The sequence below is a fragment of the Anguilla rostrata genome, chromosome 12 (genome assembly GCF_018555375.3).
Source record: "Anguilla rostrata isolate EN2019 chromosome 12, ASM1855537v3, whole genome shotgun sequence".
Taxonomy (NCBI): domain Eukaryota; kingdom Metazoa; phylum Chordata; class Actinopteri; order Anguilliformes; family Anguillidae; genus Anguilla; species Anguilla rostrata.
The window spans coordinates 6,527,679-6,547,885 of NC_057944.1; the positions used below are offsets into that span (position 1 = coordinate 6,527,679).

The 20,207-nt window shown below is 44.1% G+C and overlaps 1 protein-coding gene across 1 annotated transcript in view; it reads left to right on the forward strand.

Moving 5' to 3' along the window:
* The first annotated feature begins 13,480 nt into the window (after window positions 1-13,480).
* Window positions 13,481-20,207, forward strand: part of LOC135236737 (elastin-like) — a 61,483-nt gene continuing 54,756 nt past the window's right edge. The window contains exon 1 of the mRNA XM_064303250.1: window positions 13,481-13,921. Coding sequence (XP_064159320.1) covers window positions 13,846-13,921 — 76 coding nt within the window. The 5' untranslated portion in view covers window positions 13,481-13,845. The remainder of the gene's footprint in view (window positions 13,922-20,207) is intronic.

The window sequence follows — 20,207 nt, forward strand, 5'->3', positions numbered from 1 at the left end:
GAGCTTTGATTCCACAGTGTTTATAAAGAGCAGGGTGTGGTGCAGAAGGAAAAAAGGACATGAACATTATATGTCCTTAACATTTCAGCCGGAATAGAGGCTGTTGCTCATTTACCCCTTTGGGCTCTACTGTGTACAATGCATAAACCCAAAATGCATCCCTCCTAAGCAATTTGCTCACCAGACCGCCATCGCTGGCACTTTGACCTTCATGACGCTCAAGAACCATTATCGTAATGGCACGCAATGGAGTATTTCATTTTCTTAATATGAGCAGCGGCCGCTGCCTGTGTCTGTCTGTCCAACATACGGAAGACCACATGGACATTTCAATATGTGGAGTACATGAGTTGTGCTCCGGTTCATAACAAGGGCAGTGTAATTTTACCTGATCGTGGATGGGGGAAGATTTTTTATATTGCATGTGGATGCTCTGGATTAGAGCGTCTGCCAAATGCCTGTAATGCATGTATTGGAACAGGGGCGGCACAGTGGTGCTGTGGGTAGCACTGTCGCCTCACAGCGAGAAGGTGCTGGGTTATAATCTGGCCTGGGCCTTTCTGTGTGGAGTTTGCATGTTCTCCCCGTGTCCGTTTGGGTACTCCGGGTACTCCGGTTTCCTCCCACACTCCAAAGACATGCAGGTAGGCTGACTGGAAACTCTAAATTGCCCCTAGGTATGTGAGTTGAATGGTGAGTGAAAGGTGTGATAGATTGGCAGCCTGTTCAGGGTGTATTCCTGCCTCTCGCCCAGTGCACGCTGGGATAGGCTCCAGCACCTCACACGACCCTGCCCAGGATAAACGCGTATAGACAATGGATGGATGGATGTATTGAAACAACGTATACAGTGGTCACAGTAGTTTAGGGCAGGGCGGCAGGTAGCAGATGTGTGTGGAGGTGTGAGATGTAAACTTTCCACAACTCTGTCTCTAATGTTGCACCCTGTATATGTTCCTAAAACATACACAGGGTGCGACTGCAGCAACGTTCACAGTGCAGGTGTCGCTTTGTAACACATAAGCGGTTACGGATTTAAAAAAATTCACTTGACCAGTTAAAATTATTTGTGGAGCAGGCATGGTGGATTTGGCTTTCTTCATCCACAGGTCTGCTCTTGACATGGCTTGCAAGCTCATACTTCCTGTCCTGACTGCAACAATGATCGCCTTTCTCTACTGATATCCATCATCTGGCCAACCTTGGATTAAAAATGGTAAACTGTAAAAAATGCAAACGTGGCTGTACTTAAAATAACAAGCAACCTGGCTGCCATAAAATCTAGAGTTAGGCGAACAACGGATCTTCAGTTCTTCATACTTTTTCATACAGTTCACACAGTGGAAGTATGAAGAACTGAAGATCTGTTGTTTGACTAACTTAAGATTTTAAGTCAGTCAGGTTACATGGAGTTTTAAGTAGAGCCACATTGAAATTTTTTGCAATGTACTGTAATTCAGTTTACACACTCGTTATTTTCCAAAGTGCATCACTTTTCCATTTGGTTGGCCAATCATATCAACCAGTGTCAACAGTGTACCAGATATGGACATTCAATGGACAAATATGGACCAGCAGCGAGGTGGAAGAAGGCAAAAAAATTCTTCTCACAGCTGTTGAATTCAGTGAAGTTTAATGTATTTTATTTACCATTCATGAGTAATGTCTGCATTGTTTTGTTAATGCCGTGTTGGATAATTTATCTCCGATCTGGCAAAGAGTTAAACAACTATCAGTAGTAGCCATCTTTAAGGTTGCCAACCAAGAGGGGCAAACACAATCAATCAATCAGATATCTGCAAAATTGGCAAACAGCTTTTTATTAACTGTCTATTCAAGAGCCAACAATTCTGACAGTGTTGCAGAGCAGTGTACACAGTGTAAACTGACATACTCCAGAAAGATGTTTGATATTTATACTACTTGTGGATATTTAATTGACACATATTTACTGTGTACGCTGAACAGATGCCTGTACTAATGCTTCCCAATTTCCAGATCTCCCATGGCACTGGCTGTCCATATCAGGGATTTGAAAGCTCTGCTGAACCGCCCCTGTGCTGGCCAGCCAGTGTAGACTTAAGGCTTTAACGTGTGTGCCAACTCCTTGGCGGGCGCACGCACTGTCTGAAGCAATCAAACAGGGACACTTTTGAATACACGTAAGGTGCTGTCATAATATTCCAACACTGTACATGTGGCCCACAACTTCTGTAATTTTTTCGCTCTGTACTCCAGCACATTGGATTTGAAATGAAAGAATGACTATGAAGTTAAAGTGTAGACTTTCAGCTTTAAGCTGATGGTATTTACATCCACATCTGGCGATCAGCGTAGGTATTACAGCCATTTTTATACATAGACCCTCATTACATGGGACCGAAAGTAATGGGACAAATTAACATAAATCTGAAATAAAGTAATCATATTTAGTACTTGGTTGCTTTAGCAGTATGCTTGGGGGTCACTGTCCTGCTGCAAGATGAGGGGCCGTTCAATGAGTTTTGAGGTATTTTGTTGGATCTGAGCAGATGTTTGTACACTTCAGTACTCTTTCTGCTGCTGTTAGAAATCCCATCATCAATAGGCCTGTTCCAGTGGTGACCATACACGCCCTAAGACCATACAGCCCTAAGACCATACACACCCTAAGACCATACACACCCTAAGACCATACAGCCCTAAGACCTTACACGCCCTAAGACCATACAGCCCTAAGACCATACACACCCTAAGACCATACACACCCTAAGACCATACAGCCCTAAGACCATACAGCCCTAAGACCATACAGCCCTAAGACCTTACACGCCCTAAGACCATACAGCCCTAAGACCATACACACCCTAAGACCATACACACCCTAAGACCATACAGCCCTAAGACCATACACACCCTAAGACCATACAGCCCTAAGACCATACAGCCCTAAGACCATACAACCCTAAGACCATATACGCCCTAAGACCATACATGCCCTAGGACCATACACGCCCTAGGACCATACACGCCCTAGGACCATACACACCCTAAGACCATACACACCCTAAGACCATACAGCCCTAAGACCACACAGCCCTAAGACCTTACACGCCCTAAGATCATACAGCCCTAAGACCATACAGCCCTAAGACCACACACACCCTAAGACCATACAGCCCTAAGACCTTACACGCCCTAAGACCATACACGCCCTAAATAGCACTAACACTAGCACTCCATGATTCACCACGGAGGTGGTTGGCTTTGGATCATGAGCAGTTCTTTATTTCTCCACAATTTCCTCTTTCCATCACTCTGGTTAAGGTTAATACCCTCATCTCATTTCTCATTAAAACTTTGTTCCAGAACTTTTTTGAAATGTACTTTTTTTAGCAAACTTTAACCAGGCAGTTCTGCTCTTGAGGCTCACCAGTGGTTTGTGTCTTGCTGTGAACCCTCTGAGGTTATGCTGATGTGGTCTTTGACACATCTGTGCCTACATCCTGGAGAGTGTTCTTCATCTGTTTTGACAGTTGAAAGGGGTTTTTTCCACAATTTCACACTTCAAAGTATTCTTCAGTCATTCACTACAGTGGTCTTCCGTGGTCTAGCAGGTTGTTTGCTATTTCTAAGCTCCACAGTGCATTCTTGCTTCTTAGCAATGTACCAAACAGTTGATTTTGACACACCCAATGTTTTGGCTATGTCTCATTTTATTCTCATTTCCCAGCCTCATGATGGCCTGCTTCACTTGCTTTGACACTTCTGTGGTCCTCATGTTGAGAGACATCAGCAAGAGACTCCAAGTGCAAATGCCACACCTAGAATCAACTCCAGCTTTGTTGTGCTTGAACTAATGATGCAATGACGCACAGCTGGCCAAGAAACGGCTGAGCAGCCAACTGTTCCCGAAAATGAAGGGACTATGTACAAATAGGGCTGTAAGTCCTAAATGGATCACCCAATGTATGTGTAAATACCCTTAAATTAAAGCTGACGGTCTGCACTTTTACCTCGTGCTAATTGTTTCTTTTCAAATCCCATGTGCTCAAGTTCAACAACAAAACAAAAAATTTTCACCATCCAAATTCTTGCAGACTGCACTATACGCATTCCAAAATCCTCCCACTCTATTTTTTCCACAAAGCATACCTTGTATACAGCATATATAGTATGCAGATTCTCTCCTTGGAGCTCACCATTTTTCTTGCATCTTGAATGTGCTGGCTTCCTCACTCGCCACTGGGTTTTAAAAGAGCCGTAGTAGGAGTCGGCTAGCACGCACCAAGAGCCAATTGCAGACAGTGTCCCGTGCGTACCTGGTGCGTCCGCGGTCCACGTTTCAAATTCCGCGAGGCGCGCGAAGAGGCAGCGCCGACTGCCTTTTCAACTGCAGTCAGGTGACGCGGGAGCTAACGCGCGCCAACTTCCGCGAGAAATGTAAATCCAGCTTCACGCTCACGTGATTCGAGAAAACTGTGTGAGAAAATGGCAGAGCGAATGAGCTTCATTCGATGGAAATCTTCGTGTTGTTTGTGCCGTGACTGAAAAACAAGTTGTAAACAACTTTAGAGACTTTCTGTGATTCCAAATGGTGGAATGAAGTTGGTGGTGCTTGTGAATTAGGGGAAACAGGGGAGTTCGACAACAGCTGGTTTTATATTAAACCCATCTTTGTGATCTCTTTGTGACATCAACATTAAACACTGAAATGAAAACAGCTCTACTGATGATTGGCCCTTGCAAAATCTTGCCAATTTTTCTCCGTTATTTAAAACTATTTAGAACAGCTAATGGACAATTATCATTTTTGAGTTTCTTCCTTACTGACTGCCAAGCAAGGACTGCAAGGAAATGCTGGGTACATACATCTATACATTAACACTGGCTGATGTCATATGCATCTGTACATTATTAACACTGGCTGGTGCTCTATACATCTGTACATTATTAACACTGTGTGGTGCTATATGCATCTGTGCATTATTAACACTGACTGGTGTCATATGTCTGTACATTAACACTAGCTGGTGCGATACATGTACATTATTAACACTGGTTGGTGTCATATATCTGTACATTAACACTGGCTGGTGCTATATACATCTATACATTATTAACCCTGGCTGGTGTCATGTCTGTACATTAACACTGGCTGGTGCTATATGCATCTGTACATTAACACTGGCTGGTGCTGTATGCATCTGTACATTATTAACACTGGCTGGTGTCCTATGTCTGTACATTAACACTGGCTGATGATATATACATCTGTATATTATTAACACTGGCTGGTGTTGCATATGTCTGTATATTAACACTGGTTGGTGTCATATGTCTGTATATTAATACTGGTTGGTGTCATATGTCTGTACATTAACACTGGCTGGTGCTATATGCATCTGTGCATTATTAACACTGGCTAGTGTCATATGGACGGAGTGTAGCACAGTGGGTAAGGAACTGGACTTGTAACCGAAAGGTCGCAGGTTCGATTCCCGGGTAGGACACTGCCGTTGTACCCTTGAGCAAGGTACTTAACCGAAATTGCTTCAGTATATATCCAGCTGTATAAATGGATAAAATGTAAAATGCTATGTAAAAAGTTGTGTAAGTCGCTCTGGATAAGAGCGTCTGCTAAATGCCTGTAATGTTATGTAATGTAATGTCTGTATATTAACACTGGCTGGTGTCATATGTCTGTATATTAACACTGGCCGGTGTCATATGTCTGTATATTAACACTGGCTGGTGTCATATGTCTGTACATTAACACTGGCTGGTGTCATATGTCTGTAGATTAACACTGGCTGGTGTCATATGTCTGTACATTAACACTGGCTGGTGTCATATGTCTGTACATTAACACTGGCTGGTGTCATATGTCTGTACATTAACACTGGCTGGTGCTATATGCATCTGTGCATTATTAACACTGGCTGGTGTCCTATGTCTGTACATTAACACTGGCTGGTGTCATATGTCTGTATATTAGCACTGGCTGGTGTCATATGTCTGTACATTAACACTGGCTGGTGTCGTATACAGCTGCACATTCGGACGCAGCCATAGCCTGCTGATTATGAGCACGACTAGCGTTCCGCTGGAGACATTGCCGATTTTGCTATCATCACTCAGTTCTGAACTTCATGATGGGAAAACCGTGCGTATCTTTTCCACAGAGTCCAGTGCGCTGCTGGCCACGGAGCAGGAGAAAGTACACGCGTGAAGCTGATAGGGCGTGAGCCGGCGGCCGCTGGAAATGTGTTTAGCAGACGTGTGCGTGTTCGCGTGTGTGTGTGTGTGCGCATGCGCGTGTGCGTGACCGTGTGACCTATGGGTGTTTCGTGAACATTTTCCACACAGTGGCCCTGCAGAGGTGCCTGCATTGGAACACAAGAACGGTTTTAATGGCAAAACCTTTCTTTGCAAAACAATGACATCACACGCTCGTTGTAATATTGGCTCACAGCAAAAGAGAGTTACTTTCCTCCTGATAAATATAGTTATACGCTTTCTGACCATCCAGAAATGTCTCCTATATTTTTATGTGTAAAGATACTGTTTTACCAATAAAATGGCTGTAATAATGGTTATAAAAATGCTCACTTGTTCTTTTATAATCCGACAAGGTCATTTTAGTTTTTTTTTTCTTTTTGAGGGGTTAAAACGGACTGGCTCGTTCCCTCGTCTCCCTGAGTTTAATCAAATATCTCGCGTTCTGCCAGGGTACAGCGAAAAAGCTCATTTTGGAGAGAATGACTGGAAAAGACTGGCTGTTGCTGCACTTATTCAAAATGAGATTTTCTGACAGCTAACAAAGGGCCTGTAGCCTGCATAGCTGAACCGGACGGAGGCGGTCTGGATTTATTCGACTCCGCTCCTAGCCCAGCACGTTCAGGATACGCGCGTGACAGCGGAGGGGAAATTGCTCGTAAGGGAGCGCGTCTTCGCAGCACATCGATGCAAACGCCATGGCTCCCACCTCTAGCTCCCATTATGTCTAGTTCTTAGTTGGACTTCCCTGTGAAATTCCCCCGTGCGTATGTTCGCATTACTTCAGGCTTTCTGTAACTGAGTGATAGACACGAAAGCAGCTACAGCATCCGTCACCGTGGCAGCATCCAGGATCTGAGGCCATCATTTCCTCGTCACTGAGACAGGCTTTTGGAAGGGTTTTTTTTTTTTTTTTTTTTTGGGGATGGCTCCTGACAGCTCAAAAACAGTTCATCATTTTAAATAAATGTCAGGAACTTTGGAATCCCGCCAGTTGAGGGCGCCGTTCATGGCATGGCGCTCTGGTCCGAGATCAGAGAAGAAGAGATTAGGGGGTGCAGTGCACAGTTCGACCCTCCCCTGTCATTCAGTACACGCCAACAGTATCTACACAACTTCTGCCACCCTTCATGAATCGATGTCTCCTGAATGAGAGACCATAGGTCCCCCTGATTTAAAACCATCAAATAAATCAAACCCAGAAGCAACCTCTGGCTTCGGTTTTGCTGGCCGAACACCCAACTTCTTCGTCACCCTCAGATTAATATTTGATTACTCATAAAACTGCATAATTTGTGAATTTTTTTATTCCTGTCTGAATTTTAGCCAGGTGGAGAATGATTGGACTGTTCTTTCGTGCGGAGTGGAGGACTGACACAAACCCATGCACTATTGACGTCCCAATCATAACTCAGGCCGCCAAATATCCATGTCTATTTTCAATGCGCTGCATTGAGGTGGCATCTGAAATTATTCAGCTGTGCTTCATGCAATGCCAAGAATTATTTGAAGGAATTTTTTCCGTTCTGATACATTTTTTTTTCCTTTTGCCGTTGTACGAGTGTTTCTCGTAATTATTCTCCGAAATTGTCCAGCGAAACGTGTCCAGTCGTGTTCTGCGATGTGTGTTCCATCCAGTCGTGTTCTGTGATGTGAGTTCCATCCAGTCGTGTTCTGTGATGTGAGTTCCGTTGACAGTCACAGCACAAAACGGCCTCTTTCCGACGTCTGTGTTATCGTCCCGCTTTCGGCTGCGCGGTGTCTGCGGCAGCGCCGCGCATTTTTCACCGGCCAATCGGTGAAGCCGGCCCGAGGGACGGCTCGCGGCGCGTGATTTAGCACGTTGCTGGGAGAGAAACCCACAAACAGGCCCGAGAGCCGCACCGGGGGACGCCGCCGTTTATTCCGTTAAGTCTTATGAAATATGAAGTTTCTGGAATATACAGAAGCTGTTTTTAATGCTGATATATTACTGTTGGGGAGGGGGGGGGTGTGGAGGGGTTGGCTGTTTAAGGAATTGAAGGGATGTACTTCCTCTTTACTCATTCTTTCTCTTCAACAAAATAAACCCATTTGTTTCACGGGTCTCTTCTTGTTTTCCGTGTTCTCATTTCTGTCCTACGATCAGCGTTTAATCAGCGTTACTTGTGTGCTATCGCAGGATTTTAATCATCAGTAATGTGATGTCATCACTGTTTGAACTCAGACCATAGGTCACTTGTCTGAATGCACTCGAAGGCAAGGCTGCATTTAGCCCTGAGTGTTTCTGCGCCTCGACTCTGAACTGACTTTAAAAGGCAAATCGGGCACATGCCAAAGCAATTGAGAGGTTAGCCCAGAAAAATAATCAAAGCTTATTTTTATATCAGTTGAAATCAGCTAAAGATATTGTCAACCCGCACTTTCATCAAGATGTTCTCATGAACGTTTTCGAATAAAAGTTTTCAAATTTATGCTTTTTGCAACGCGGTGTACACACGATGTCATTTAAATGACCAAGTGACATCATGACAAAGATTACTGGAAGATTAGAAAATGCCTAATAAAGGTATATTATGTGTTTCTCTTCAGCCACATGGAGGAGAAAGAACTTTCCCAGGATAGTCTGGCCGCTAGACTATTCTGGAGCCCTTTCCAGTTATTTCCACTTCTAGTGATAAGGAGACTGAGAAGGAAAGAGAGAGGAACCCTCCCATTTCCAGTCAGAACCAGGCAAAGGAAGCTGTCTTCAAGTGTCCCACGTCATGCCACCGTTTTCTCGCCGCAAGGCTACGGCTAAGTGGCCCGTTAGCGCGCGAGCGTTTACCTGTCAGAACGCAGCCCTTACGCTGATGAAATACACCGAAAAATATATTGAAGTAATTACATTATCAACATATACAAAAAATATGTTGTAAAAGCGATGTAATATTTCATTTGCCTGTCAGAACCCAGGCCCTACGCGAATGAAATGTATATAAAAATATTTTGAAATAATAATATTATCCTGACTTCACTTTTCAATGTATATTCATATAATTTAAAATACATACCTGCAAATAATATTTCATATATATTGAAATATATTGTCATATTATATTTTGTAAGAAGTCCACACCAATATATTGCAGTATATGGGAATTTCCCTGCGGTAGCTTCAGGCTAACGGGCTCGTCTGGGTGATTTATTGAGCCCTTGACTGCTGGGTGAAGTGGCTGTGGAAAGCCCCGCCCATAGTTCAGTGGGAGCCGGGCGTTGGCAGGTATCTCCCGAGGGGGGGGTGAGGGGGGGAGGGGGAGGGAACTGGCACGGTTGGGCGTGAGAGCACGCCAGCTTATCTGAAGATTAGGGCAGCCCTCCCTTCCCCTGCCTTTTTAATTAAACCGGGGAAGCGTGCGGCTAGCAAGCCCGCCCCTCAGAGACAGGTTCACGTGTCGCTGATACGCCCGTTTGAGTTTATAACCCTCCCGCCGCAGAACTGAAGGACACGAGGAAAGCAGAACAATGACCAGGAAGAGCGTTTCCCCCTCGGTGCCCAAACCTACGCCTGGCTTTCTGCAGCCCGAGTGTGAGAACCGGGGCCAGCCTTCTGGAAAATTCTGTGCAGGTGGTACAGCAGCGGATGATGACATTATTCTTTGCTTGGCTCTAACTTGACTTGAATTGGGAACTGTTTTTGTGCTCACTGATTGAGTAAATTCAGTGAGTGTTTAATTAGAAATATAACTGAAAGAAGAAATAACGAAAGAGATTAATTACAAAGGTGTTGTGAGTTATGCATAAACTGTTTCCTTAACTAGAAGTTGCAACAGTCCTCGCAAAATTGACACATATTTACAGACTTGTTGCTTGTTTATTCAAGGCACCACTTCACCAGCTCACCATGCGTAGACAATCCCCTTCGATGGCCATTCTCAGAAAACAATAGAACTGTAAAATGGAAAAAAGCTGTGCCTGGATATATTTTACATAAATGTAGCAGGGCTCACCCACAAGCAGCTCCAAGCTCATTACCACTGTCTTCCCCCCCCCCATTGCACCGGTTCCCTCCAATATTCAAAACACATTACCCCTGTCTTTACCGAACGTACTGGCTCAGGGCTGAGTTAAGGCCCTGCTCATTACCCACAGGCCTCTTCGTGGCCTTGAATCTTGGATCTCCCAGTAAACCTTTCTGGAAGAACAAATATTAATTTCACGTCTATATATGCCATCTTCGAAACCCAATACGTGAACATTTCAATATTTATATCAACAATAATTGCCCGTTTAACGTGCATCTGGACCGGACGACGTGCACCTTGGACCGTTGAACGCGCACCTGGAACGAAGCGTGGCTCTCCCGCGTGCTTTACGGTCCAGTGAAGAGTTGCTGCAGGGAAGGAGAACGCCAAGAAGCCTGTTGGAAGGAGGACCCTGGTGTGCGCGCTGCCAAAAAGCTCCGTCCCTCCTCTGGGGTCTCCGCTGGACCATCATGCATCTGTGCGTCTCAGGAACCCTGGGAAACCTGCTCCGCATTCCCGAAACGTTCAGATATCAATATCATGATTCCTGATGTCATTTCTTTCCTCTCTGCCAAATTCTTTTTGTCGCAGAGGCCAACACTAAATCGTACATGAATATCAAAAGGAGTGGGAATAAGAGAGTGGGGCGAAGATGTTTGGGGTGAAATTGGGCGGGGTGACAGGACATGACAGCTAGCGGAGACATGGGGATCCACGGGTGGTTTGCTGGAGAGACCAATTGTACATGAACCGCATAGGTGGAAAGTTGTTTTTTTTTTGTCTTAACTAACAGAGTCTGTGAACCACAGCCGTACAGATAAGGCTTCACTCTTACAGTACCTGTGCTCAGTGAGGTAAGAGTCATTAGCTCACATTTTAAATAGGAGTTGATTGTGATCTTATGTCTTACGCTTTTGTTTAAAATCTGAGGACCATAGACCAAAGGCAACTACAATCTTACAAGATCTACTCTCAATGTGTATCAGTTAAGGTGGCTTACAGGCCTAAAGATTTCTAAACGTTACCTTCATAACAAAACGTAACATTACCTGTGTATAAAAAATTTCTGACCTCCCTGCCACAATTAAGAGCTCATTTAAAGTCAGTTTGAAAACAGAAGGTGTGATTGGCACAACTAACCTGACCTAATTAACCTGACCGAGGGGACAGAGGGATGTGGAGAGGAGGAGGGAGTTGTAGGAGAAGACTTCAAGATGACTGACTAAACTTAATTAAACCGAACGCCATTTTGAAATGGTAGCTTTTGTGTTTGGATATTTTTATGATATGATAGCCTGTTAAAATTACAAATATTCTCAGCAACATGTAGATTAATGTGGTCCGTGCTCCTCGGCCAGTAAGTTATCTGCCTTGTTGTTTTATAAAATATTTTGTCGATAAACGCATTCTCAATCAATCTGTCATTTGTAACGTTTATAGCCAGTACCTTTGTATACAATAATACGATGCTTTCATCTACGTCTTTCATTATTATGATTATGTCTGAGAATGGGGTGCCCTTGTCTGCCTTTTTTTTACTATAAAAACACTACTAAATTACATTAACTGGATCACCATTTTTCAATGTCATTTCTCATGTTTCAGTGCATAGTGTTGACAAATCCATTGAATAATGTGAAAGGACCAAATGAAGGCAGTGTGTTCACTCAGGCACATTTTTTGGTAGATTGCTCGATGACAGGTGTGTGGGTGTGATCTCAAGGGGACAGACAGGTTTATGAGTATAACCTGTACAGAACAGACAGGTCTGTGTTTATAATCTGCAAAAGACAGACAGGTGTGTGAAAATAACCTGCAGGGGACAGACAGGTGTGTGAGTACAACCTGCAGGGGACAGATAGGTGTGTGAGTATAACCTGTACAGAACAAACAGGTGTGTGTATAACCTGCACAGAACAGACAGGTGTGGGCGGCAGTGTGGTATAATGGGTAAGGAACTGGTTTTGTAACCTAAAGATCGCAGGTTCGATTCCTGGGTAGGACACTGCTGTTGTACCCTTGAGCAAGGTACTTAACCTGCTTTGCTTCAGTATACACTCACCGGCCACTTCATTAGGTGACAGGAGTGGCAACCGGGTTGGTCTTCTGCTGCTGTAGCCCATCTGCTTCAAGGTTTGACGTGGTGTGCGTTCAGAGATGCTCTTCTGCATACCTCGGTTGTAACAAGTGGTTATTTGAGTTACTGTTGCCTTTCTATCAGCTCGAACCACTCTGGCCATTCTCCTCTGACCTCTGCCATCAACAAGGCATTTTTGCCCAGAGAACTGCCGCTCACTGGATATATTCTCTTTTTCTGACCATTCTCTGTGAACCCTAGAAATGGTTGTGCGTGAAAATCCCAGTAGATCAGCAATTTCTGAGATACTCAAACCAGCCCGTCTGGCACCAACAACCATGCCACGTTCAAAGTCACTTAGATCACCTTTCTTCCCCATTCAGATACTTGGTTTGAACTTCAGCAGATCGTCTTGACCACATCTACATCCCAAATGCATTGAGTTGCTGCCGCGTGATTGGCTGATTAGATATTTGCGTTAAGGGGTGCAGTTTGCAGTTGAACAGGTGTACCTAATGAAGTGGCCAGTGAGTGTATATCCAACTGTATAAATTGATGCAATGTAAATTCTACGTAAAAGTGTAAGTCATTCTGGACAAGAGTGTCTGCTAAATGCCTATAATGTAATGTAATGCGTAGAATCTACAGGGGACAGACAGATGTGTGGATATAACCGGCAGGGTACAGGCAGATGTGTATAACCAGTAGGGTACAGACAGATGGGTGGGCTTCTGAGTTTGGTATTTTTGTGAATCTGTTTATTCTCAGGGTGCCAGTCTGTGCCAGGCTTCCACACCACAGTGCCGGGGCATCTGGGCAGCAGTAGGGCTGCTATTTCCTGAATATTTACATGACTCCAGTGTGTTTGCCTGTGTTTGTACCCAAAGAAACTGAGATGTTTATCTGTAGCTGTGATGCACATCCTTTTCCCAATGATTCCTGTGCTTAAAACTCTGCGTTTGAATGTGAGGTCTATGTGCATAAAGTTTGGGCCAGCAGAAAAGAGGGCCACTCTATCCTCATGACATTTTATTCCCTCTGTATGTTGAGTGTCTCTCCTCCTACCTTTCTTGCTCTCCTTCCTTCTTTCTCCTTCCCTCTCTTTTACTGTTATAATTCTTTCTCCCTCTCCTCTTCTTCCGCTGCTTTCTCTGCCCACTCTCCTCCTCCTCTCTCTATCTCACTCACTTTCTCTCCCTCTCTCCCTCTCTCTCTCTCTCTCACTCTCACTTTCTCTCTCTCTCTCCCTCTCTCTCTCTCTCTCTCTGGCAGCGAGTTCTGTGCTGTTGGCAGGAGTGACCAGAATAAAAACAGGAACATCAGACGGCGAGGAGAAAAAAGTGAAATGCTCCATTGAGCTCAAAGCCTTCGCCCATTCTTAATTACGTAGCGTCCAGTATCTTTTTTTTTTCTTCTTCTTCTTCTTCTTCTTTTTTTCTCCTTTCCAAGAAGACTTTAGTAGCGGTAATTAGCCTTGAGGAGGATAAAACCAGTGATCTGGGAAAGAGCGGCGCATTTAGGAGCGAGATGGCTAACGGGCAGGTTCCGCACCTCCTTCGGGCTCTCCTCTTCTTGGTGCTGTCCGGTCCCTCTCTCCAAGGAGGTAGGAACGCTAGGGCTCAGCAGGGGTCCGTCCGTCCGTCCGTCTGGCAGTCTGTCTTCCCAGAGCAGAGCCTCGTTGGTTCGTTCCTCGTGTCGAAAGCACTCTTTTTGGCTGTTTGAGCGCATAACACCATGTGTGCACAGCGCAGTCATGAGAATCTGCAGCATTTAGTGCATGTGTTATTTGTTCAGCTGTCTTCAATAGTTTGAGCAAGTATCTTTATTCATAAGTATTTCGGTATGGTTTTCTAAAGGTATCATAGATGATGACTGTTATAAAAAAAATAAGCGAACAGAAATTAGCACAATATTATCTATTCAACTTTTTTGCACTGAATGTCTAGTTATGAAGCTGCTTGTCTGAAAATAACCGCTGTAATTAAAAACATAATTCTCATGTGCTCCATATTTGCCAGTGATATTCTCTGCTGGCCCTGGATTTTCCACATTCTTTACTTGAATCTTTTGGTTTATTTTTGCAAAAGCATTCAGTTTACATTTGCAATAATAGTACCTCCATATGCATACTTTATTTTTGAGATGTGATACATTTTTTAATTTTTAGTTTTCTGACAGAAAATATGTGGTGCACATTACAGATGGCCAGATTGTTGTTTTTTTTCCATTGGTCAGCTTCCAGTGTTTCCAGTAGAATTCACTCGGTGCTCACCTGATCAGTAATTTATGAAGCTGAGTAAAGATTCTCGTAAAGCAAAAATGCTTTCCTATGTCTGGTAACTGTTGCATAGAGGTAATTAAATATGAAAGTGCTTCATGCAAAGAGTATTTAAAACAATGCTTCATGTGCCTCTTGAGAAAAGCAGTCCTGCTATTTGTCTGTATTGCAGGTGGTCTGTAATGTCAGTGGTGTGTAAATCACTTAGCCTGTAATGTTTTTTGTTATGTAGATGGTCTATAATTCTGATCGCAATGAAGTTTGTCTTAAATGTAGATGTTTGGTATGCAATTGATCTGAAATGCAGTCTGTGTGTAGTGTAGGTAGTCTACAATTAAGTGACTTACAAGTGAATAATATACTCATGCAATAAAAAAATTTTAAGTTTTTTTTTTCACATTGATTCTTCTACATTTTTATCCTGCCTGTTTGGATTTGGCATAAACCATCAGACAGTTTAATCTGGCAAGGCCAGTTCTGAGGTCACATTATCCTTGTGTTCTATGGCATTCCAGAACGTGTACAGGTGTTCACCAACAGGTATTTTACATGTACCATGTTACTATGCGACTACCAAAATTCTGGCGCTACGAAATGTCACACGAATAACACTTTGTATAGCCTTTTTTTCATTACTATGTTCAGCAGTAGTACTGAGGAAATTGCAGCGCTAGTTAATAGATTAAAGTAATTTCTTGTCCATCCTGAGAGATTTAGTTTAAATGTAGTTCCTGTTTCATGACATTTTATATTTTACATAAGAAGCAATTTACCAGACCCGTAGCACTTCAGAGATTTTATTACAACCAAAATAAAACTTATTTTTAAGGGTAAATTAATTTTCAAGAAATATGCATGTTTTTTTTCCAAACTAAGTGATGCTGTTAATTACACCAATGAGTTGATTAAGTATGCTCTGTGTAATTGAGCACCTTGTGATCGATGTTGTTTAAACTGCAGGACATCTCTCATGGGTGAATACAGATGTGAGGACGTATGACATTACGCGGCATTTTGGTAACAGTCTATCGGCGATTAATCACCTCTCGGTAAATAAAAAAAAAAACATTCAGAAATTAAACACTGCCGTTAATTTAACGTTCACGAGCCAATCGGACGCGGCGCGACTATAATATTTGTACAGTGCAAGTGCTGTGAGTGCTGTGTGATTGCGGTGAAGATAGATGGATGAGAGTAAATGAGTGGAGTCTGATTGAATGTACTGTGAGTGTAGGTGTGTGTAGTGAGAGTACAGGATGAGTACCATGTTAGCCGTGAAACACCCTACGCTGACTGATGAGCCGACCTGGTGGAGTGAGAGTGTAGTCAATATGCGGTGTGAGCGAAGGAACATTTTACCTGTGGAGCCATAGAGAAGTTTTAACACGCCCGCAATCAGAGAGCGCTGTAATGTCGCGTGGGAAAAGAGCGCATTTAGCGGATTTGGATCCATAACGTGAACTTTCCCTGTGTGTATCGAGAGAGAGAGAGAGAGAGCTGGGAGAGAGAGAGAGAGAGAGAGAGCTGGGAGAGAGAGAGAGAGAGAGAGAGCTGGGAGAGAGAGAGAGAGAGAGAGAGCTGGGAGAGAGAGAGAGAGAGAGAGAGCTGGGAGAGAGAGAGCGAGAGAGAGAGCTGGGAGAGTGCTGTGTGAGAGTGGTACTGTCATGAACCCTAAAGCAAAATGGTATTTCTTGTTGGCAGTGTGAGTAAGGAGTTGGTCTTGTAGCCTACAGGGTCCAGGTTTGATTCCCCGGTGGGACACCGCCATTGTACCCTTAAGCAAGGTACTTAACCTGCATTGCTTCAGTATACATCCAACTGTATAACTGGATGCATGTAAAAAAAAAAAAAAAATAGTAATAAAAAGTTGTGTAAGTTGCTCTGGATAAGAGCGCCTGCTAAAATGTAATGCCTTATCTGTCGCTAGAGATGCGCTAACACTAGGTGACCAGTAGGAAGAGCATTTCTCCGTTTCCCTGGCAGCCAGACCATATGAACAGTCCGGTCCTCAGAACAGGTTTTCTTGGTGGACTCTGCTGTGTTACAGTCAGGCAAGCTGTGCTGGGAAATCGCTCTCCAAACATCCAAAACCAACATTAGCGATTCACACTGGGCCCTGTCACACTGCCACAATAAACTTCAGGTTTCTATCATTCACAGAAAAATACTTAATGTATATAATATGTTGTTGGAATACTGTAGAGACTGGATACTTAAATCTGGCCCTTGGGGGCAGTAGGGATGCTGTTTTTTTCTGACTGGAAGCTGGTTAATGTCACTGATTGGTCAGAGATCCCATGGACCTTTCACTGATTGGTCAGAGATCCCACAAACCTGTCATTGATTGGTCAGAGATCCCAGAAACCTGTCACTGATTGGTCAGAGATCCCAGAAACCTGTCACTGATTGGTCAGAGATCCCAGTCGACACAGTCCTGATTGGGTCAGAGTCACAACAGGACCTGTGCATTTAGAATCACTGAATGTCACACGCATGCGTCAGAAGATCCCCTACTGACCTGTAATGATGGAAGATGTCCAAAACTGTTGATTGTACAAGTCAAGACACTGTCATTGAGAGATCCACGGACCTGTCGCCGATTGGTCAGAGATCCCACGAACCTGTCGCAGACTGGTCAGAGATCCCAGGTCTGCAGCAGTCCTTGATTAGAGGGGTCTGTGCTGCACAGAGCAGTTGTATGCTATGCATTTATAAATCACTTTGAATGTCACATCATTTCTGTTCATGCGTCACCGCACATTAGACCAATCCCTTAACTGACGCTTTAATTACTGAAGATGTTTATACAAATTGGTTTGACTCCTGTAATCGAAGTCATGCACTGTAAATTACATTAACCAAAACCTCAGCACTGTAAAAAAAATAAAAAATAAAATAAAAAAACTATTCCCTGCTTTGAAGTGTCCCACTGTCGTGTGGTTGGGTCCCAGGGTACTCGTTCACGGCTGTGAAATGGAGGGGGTTTCCCCCCCAGTAAAACGGAGAGCGTTTCAGCGTCGCGTTCCGGAGCGGCCACAGCTGTGAGAATTCACAGCACGCGAATTTACGAATTCCTCCAAACGTACGTCTTTTATGTGCTTTTAAAATAAGCTGGCCGAAGGGGGGACCGTGGCGAACGTTTAACGAAACCGCGGGCCTTACCGCCGCTGAGGGGCCGTGTGACCCGCGGTGTCCGCGCGGAATTTACGGCGCACTTACTCCGCCGTCCAGGGCCTGGAGTCTCCGGTCAGCCGTGAACGTCTCCCGCTGCGTTTAAGGCTCTAACGAGCCAGGAAATCCCCGCTCCAATAAAAACGCGCGGCTGGCCGGAGGAGTCCAAGGCGCGCGCCCGCGCTGCGTTTGCTCACGTTTACGTCTCTGCGCTGCTTTTCGGAATCCGTCCTTCCTGTCTGTGGACGTGCGTGTGCGTAGCGTAATCTAGCGCCTGGTGTCCGTCGGCCAAGTTCAGGTGTGAGGTCTGTCCTTCAGCTACTCTGTCTCGTGGTCAAGCTCGCTCGGCTCTGGTGAACTAAGAGGCGTCCTGCGGCTCCAGTGGAGTCGTAAACTCCAGCGCAGAGCTTTTGGCACGCTTTGATCAGTACTTGACTTTGGGACCCGAGCAGCGGTAACGTCCCGCCGCGGGCCCTTTCCTGTACTAAAGGGGCGCCATTTTCTGTCTGCTGCCTGTACGTTACCACTGCCTGTAACTTCCTGTCACTGTCCACCTGTCTGTGCCTTCCCCTGGGCCAGGTTCCCGGTCGCTATCACCGTTTCCGTGGCGATGTGGCGCCGAGACCCCCTGCAGTCACGTAACATGACTGATGAGGGGGTCTGTATTACCTGACCTCCGTTTAGCAGACGCTGTATCCAGTGCAACTTACAAACATAAAACATAAGAATTATAAGTACCTCCATCCATCCATCCATTATCTATACCCGCTTATCCTGGGCAGGGTCGCGGGGGGGAAGCTGGAGCCCATCCCAGCATGCAGTGGGCGAGAGGCAGGACTACACCCTGGACAGGCCGCCAGTCCACCGCAGCATAAGAGCATGTGCCGGATTATTAATGATAATCGTAATAACATGCGGTCTAAAACACCACTAGACCGCTGCCCTCATTTGTGGTGCAACCAATTTGTGAGCGTCTCAGAATCCCGGACGTGGTGATGAAACCTGCGGGATGGAACGGTTCCTATTCAAGCGCTATTTAAAGCACAACACACGCAATAATAAAATGCTATGTTTCGAGGAATATGTTTTGGTTCTGTCAAAACATTAAATACTTGCATGGAGCAGAATCTCTTACCCTGTAATATTTTTTCTTTTATTTTCTTACAGCATAGCAAGTGAACAACTAAAACTATTGTTGGTTGAAATCGACGTAATTTTGCATGGCCTACCCAATATCAGGTAGCCTCATGTAAAATGTCTAGATAAAAAATATCAAATAAAACAAAGTATTTGTTCTACAACCAGTCAGTCAAAAGTTATAAGTAAAATATTGCCAAAATATTGGACAGTATGTCAGTCTGAAAATTAAAAATCAAGGCACTGGGACAACGTCCAGACTGTAATCTCGAAACGTCTTAAAGACTTTCCTCATTTTTAATTTAAAATGAGGAAAACAGAGAGCAGAATAAACCAGCAAGAACAGATTGTCCAATTGCCTTTAAGGCTACTGAGGTTTACCGGTGCATAGCATTGTTGTACGACCGCCAAATTACATAATGATATGGGTCAAGCAGTTCATTTATGTTACCACGGTTCATTTGGCAACAGCATGTTTCTGCCTATTCATTTAGCATCGGTGGAAAGTCCGGTAATGTAACTTTAATTCTTAACAAATGAGCTCTAAATAAAATGTGTTAACTTTATTTCTGTTCCGTTGACCGTGCCAACATGTGGCCGATGCATTTCGCGAAGTTAAAATGCAGCATCGCATTGTGGTTTCCGCAAGTAATTGGCATTCCTAAAAAAAATAAATAATAATGTATGGTCACTTCAATGTACAGCTCTATAACTACGGTTAAAAGCATTCAGTAAATGAAACTTAAGAGACAAGAATAGTTTTGTCAATAAAACATACCTGTAATTTATTCATGCATTCTTGGACATAAAGATGCTCATTCCATCCATTTGAACGCACTCAGCTTTTATTAACATACCGCATTTAAGAAAAAAGTTGCTGCCGGGACAGATGCTATTCTAAAAAAAATTGGGTTGCACCGTATTTACTCAGTGCAGAAAGCCAAACTGGACACCGACTTGCTGATGTAAAATTCCACCGTCCCCGACACAAAAGGAATGGTTTCACAATTTTCTTTAATTTTGCTTTTAGCTCTGGAAGCTTGACCTTGAATGTCTTGCTCAGACGCCCACCTCATAAGTGCTAACAGTCTCCGTGGAAACGGAGCCTGGATGAACGCGGCCCTGATTGGGAAGGAACGGCGGCCCTTCTGCTGTTGTTTATTTGAGTTGCTGGATCGCATGTGCGTGTGTGACAGCAGTGCTTCGGCCCTCTTCCAGTACGAGAAGGGGTTTTTTTTTTTCTATCAGCGATATGCACTCTTAAACTCTTTTAGATCTTAAACCCTGCTCAGCGCGCCAGAGT